This window comes from Carlito syrichta, unplaced genomic scaffold (assembly GCF_000164805.1).
Source record: "Carlito syrichta isolate Samal-C Ts95f unplaced genomic scaffold, Tarsius_syrichta-2.0.1 Scaffold304598, whole genome shotgun sequence".
In the NCBI taxonomy this organism is placed as follows: Eukaryota; Metazoa; Chordata; class Mammalia; order Primates; family Tarsiidae; genus Carlito; species Carlito syrichta.
The window spans coordinates 940,154-944,574 of record NW_007248694.1 but is presented as its reverse complement, the minus strand read 5'-3'; the positions used below and the strand labels follow the sequence as shown (position 1 = coordinate 944,574).

The 4,421-nt window shown below is 40.7% G+C and overlaps 1 protein-coding gene across 3 annotated transcripts in view; it reads left to right on the top strand.

Moving 5' to 3' along the window:
• The window catches only part of WDTC1 (WD and tetratricopeptide repeats 1), an 84,987-nt gene that overhangs the window by 24,548 nt on the left and 56,018 nt on the right, over nt 1–4,421 (top strand). For all 3 annotated transcript variants that reach the window (XM_021713522.1, XM_008060348.2, XM_008060349.2), the window contains 2 exons: nt 1,286–1,433; nt 2,825–2,908. In XM_021713522.1, the coding sequence (XP_021569197.1) occupies nt 1,386–1,433; nt 2,825–2,908 (132 nt within the window). In that variant the 5' untranslated portion in view covers nt 1,286–1,385. The remainder of the gene's footprint in view (nt 1–1,285; nt 1,434–2,824; nt 2,909–4,421) is intronic.

Here is a 4,421-nt window from a genome sequence, read left to right as displayed (position 1 = left end):
ATTAGCCGGGTGTGGTAGCGCGCACCTGTAGTTCCAGCTACTTGGAAGGCTGAGGCGGAAGGATCGCCGGAGCCCAGCAAGTCGAGGCTGCAGTAGCTGGGAGCGGCCACTGCACTCCAGTCTGAGTGACAGAGTGAGACTCCAACTCAAAAAAAAAAAAAAAAAGTAGAAAAAAATCAGTCATACTATTACCCAAGCCCAGCTATTATTATTTTTTATATTTCCTTTGTAAAAGTCCTGTATTATGTTTTAAACATTATGACATGACATAAGCATTTTTTCTTCATAATTAGCATTTCTAATCTCTATATAACATTATATGGTTTTACATTATTTAGCCATTCCTCTAGTATTGGAATCTTGGTTAGGTTTAATTTTTATGCTGTTATAAAATCTGTGATGAATATTCTTGGGTATGGAACTTTATTTCTTATATCTTAAGTTTGCTTATGGTAAAAATTTCTTTTCTTTTTCATTTCTTTTTTTTAGAGACAGGTTCTCACTATGTTACCCAGGCTGGACTTGAACTGATGAGTTCAAGCAATCCTTCTCTCTCAGCCTCCTGAGTAACTGGGACTACAGGCATATACCACTGTGCCTAGCTTTTTTTTTTTTTCTTCTTATGGTGAATTCTCAGAAGCAGAATTACTTGGTCTTTCTAACCATCAGAGTTGTATAACAGTAATAAATTGCTTCATGAGGTTGTGAGACTAAAAGCCTACCTATTAGGATGTTGAAGAAGGATTTCTTTATCATATTGGATCTTGGACTTGGTCACTATTACATTTCCTTTTCACTCTTTGACAGTGGCTTATACACATGTGTGAATCTGTTAGAGGCTTGAGCGGTCTGTTATGATTTAGTTTCGGGAAAAGCCAAACCAAGGGTCAGAGACTTGAAGCATAATTAAAAGTTCAGATGGGCTGCCACAGATGCATACTGATCAACTGAAACTTGATGTCTTTCTACCTATGTGCCTTGTTCTAATTTTCAAGATATGCTGGCATTTTTCTTTATATTCAGCCCCCCATTTTCTGGTGAAGCATACATAACTCCTTCAGTGTTTGTTCTAGTGCTTCCTGTGGCTATGAGTCACCGTCCTCCTCACCACCTTCGCCTGTTCCAGAGGTTCTGCAACTCTATGGAGCAGGGCCAGCCCACCATGCCACAAATAACAGGAATAGCCAGTCCACTGAATGGGTGGGTGGACTGTTTTGGGGTGTGGAGTTAGGACTCTGAAGCTACCTTATTCAATCTCGCAAAGTTTGATAATTTTTTTCCCCAGGTAATTAAATGTGTGTCTTATGGACCTGGGTTTGGCTGGAATGCTCAAGGGTCCCGAAGATCCTTCTATAGCTTCCTTCTGTTGAACCTATTAAGCGAAGATGGCAAAAGTCAACATAACTAGAGACCTCATCCGTAGGCAGATCAAGGTAAGCAACCCAGACCTCTGAACCAGAGCATGAGATCCTTTCTTACACACAGATTCATTTTACAGATTAAAAAAACTGAGGTCTAGAGTCTGTGACTTGCCTAAAGTCACATAGCTAGTTAGCGGCAGACCCAGGCCTAGAATCAAGGTCTCTTTCCTCCCCCTTTTTTATCCAAGAACATGGAATTCATGGAGACTCCTCTGTCCAAGTACTTGTGCCTGGGCTGCTGCAATTATTGTAGGCTAGTGAGGGAGGAAGCCATCAACGTGTTGTGCACATGCATGCACATCATGTTTTGAGTGGATTGTGCACAAGAGCTTCTTCATGTTGCTCTAGCTACTAAATTGAGCATATAACAGAGCCTGGGAGAGTATTAGTCCCACTTCAGCTTGACTTCTCTTCATCAAGACTCCCCTATGCTAAAGCCTGTACCTGTCCTCTGCAGTTTGTATGTAGAAGACACCCTGATAGCTTTGAAACGAGCATATGACTGGGCGGTCAAGTTCAGTTAGTGAAGTAGTGCCAGGCTTTGTCAGAGGAACCCTCAATAAAGGAGCCCCAGAGGTCTAATGGAATAGATTCAACCAAAGCATGATGTACTCCAGCTCTAGTAATAATCCAAGCTGGAGTTAGGAGCTTAACCTCACCACCGCCTTAATTAACTACCTGTGAGTCTTTAGTCATTTTACTTTCTTGTGTCTCCGTTCTGTGTTAAATAATGATAGTTTGTCTGCCTGCCTGACCTTGAGAATGAATCTGAATGAGCATGAGAAAGTTCTTTGACAAGTTAAGTCCAAAAAAAAATTTGAACTAAAAAATGTTTAAAAATCAAGTGACATGCAGCATAAACTATGGTCACCATCCAGAAGGACTGAGTGTGTGCCTCCATATGAGCCATGTACTTTGTGCACATTAGTCTATATGATTTGTATATTTTCCCCTGCATCCCTGAATCCTTTTAGCTTTGTCTGTTTGTGGGGTTTTTTGTGACTTTATTAGATGGAGTGGCCCTTGAGGACAGGGGCTATTTACTAGTGGCACAGAGTTAGCAGGTTAACGTTTTCTTTTGTATACAGTATGTGTCCTAAAAATGATGCCCATCCTGTCCAACCTAAATGTGGAAATATTCTCTATTTGCTGTATCCAATTTCTTCTTGACTTTTTAAAACTTTTTGCTTAAAAAAAAAACCAAACCAACAACACAACTTAGTGTTTAATTATATACTCTTTTATTATTCTTCAATTCCTACCCAATATTAATGCAAGCTCCTGCAGGCTAATTCCTTGTCTTCTCTAGCTCCTATGGTTCCCAGTAGCTGGATATGTAATTGACATATAGTAAAACATGTTTAATTGAATCAATGAAATCATGATTTGTTACTGTCCCCTAGGAGCGTGGTGCCCTGAGCTTTGAGCGGCGCTACCATGTCACCGACCCCTTTATTCGGCGACTGGGCCTGGAGGCAGAGCTGCAGGTAAGAAATCCAGTTTGTACCCTAGATATAGATGACCTGCTCTCCCTTCTCTGCCTGCAGAGAATCCTCTTGGCCTCATTCGGGGCATAAACTAGTGTTTCTCTAAGGGTCATACCTAAAAGTTACCTCTCCTTTCATTAGGCGGCTAAATCTGAATCAAGGTCAGTGATTGACATAGTCACATAGAAATTATTTTTAGACATACTATTTGCTTTGTGCTAAAAAAAGTTTGTTAAATTCCATACCACCGTTTTTACTGTTGACTCTGACAATAACGATTCATACCTGCACATAGGAATTTAGACGTTACAAAGTGTTTTTTGTTTGTTTGTTTTTTGAGTTGGAGTCTTACTCTGTCACCCAGGCTGGAGTGCAGTGGCACGCTCACAGCCACTGCAGCCTTGACCTGCTGGGCTCAGGTGATCCTTCCACCTCAGCCTTCTAAGTAACTGGAACTATAGGCACACACCACCATGCCTGGCTAATTTTTTTGATTTATTGTAGAGATGAGGTCTCACCAAGTTGCCCAGGCTGGTCTCGAACCCATGGGCTTAGGCAATCCTCTCACCTTGGCCTCCCAAAGTGCTGGGATTATAGGCATGAGCCACCACGCCTGGCCTACAAAGTGTTTTTATACACACATACACACAATGTATACATTCATACACAACAAATATACACATTTTCTCATTTTAGCATCAAAGCAATGCTGTGGGGACAAAGATGGAGAATAGGAATTAAAAAAAGAAAGCCAGGCAAAGTGGCATGTGCCTATAGTCCCAGCTATTGCTTTCTTTTCATTGCACACCTTTATCCTTTATAATATGTAACTACTGGCCCGGCACGGTGGCTCAACCTGTAATCACAGCATTTTGGGAGGCGGAAGCAAGGGGATTACCTGAACCCGCAGGTTTAAGACCAGCCTGGGCAACTTGGTAAAGACCTCATCTCTACAATAAATCACACACCCAAAAACTAGCTAGACATGGTGGTGTGCGTCTGTAGTTTCAGCTCTCTGGAAGACTGAGGTGGAAGGATCGCCTGAGCCCAGCAAGTCAAGGCTGCGGTAGCCATGAGCCTGCCATTGCACTCCAGTCTGGGCAACAAGAATGAGACTCCAACTCAAAAAAAAAACATGTAACTATACTAATACTAATATAGAAAAATTCGGAAAAATCACTTCTTAACCCCACTGCCATAAAATAATTATTGTTAGTATTTTATATACTTCCTTTTATCTCCTGCATATTTTAAAATAATTATAATCATACTTTAATTGCATTTTGCATCTTTTTGACATTAACATATAATAATTTTTTTCTCCATATTACCAAGTAGTCATCACAGTTTTCACTTATATATTTTTTCTGATTATACAAATAATAAATATAGTAGAAAATATGGAATAGAAGAATATGGGGAAGCAAAGTGTGTTGGCTCACACCTGTAATCCCAGCACTTTGAGAGGCGGATGCAAGAGGATTGCCTGAGCCCAGGATTTCAAGGCTACAGT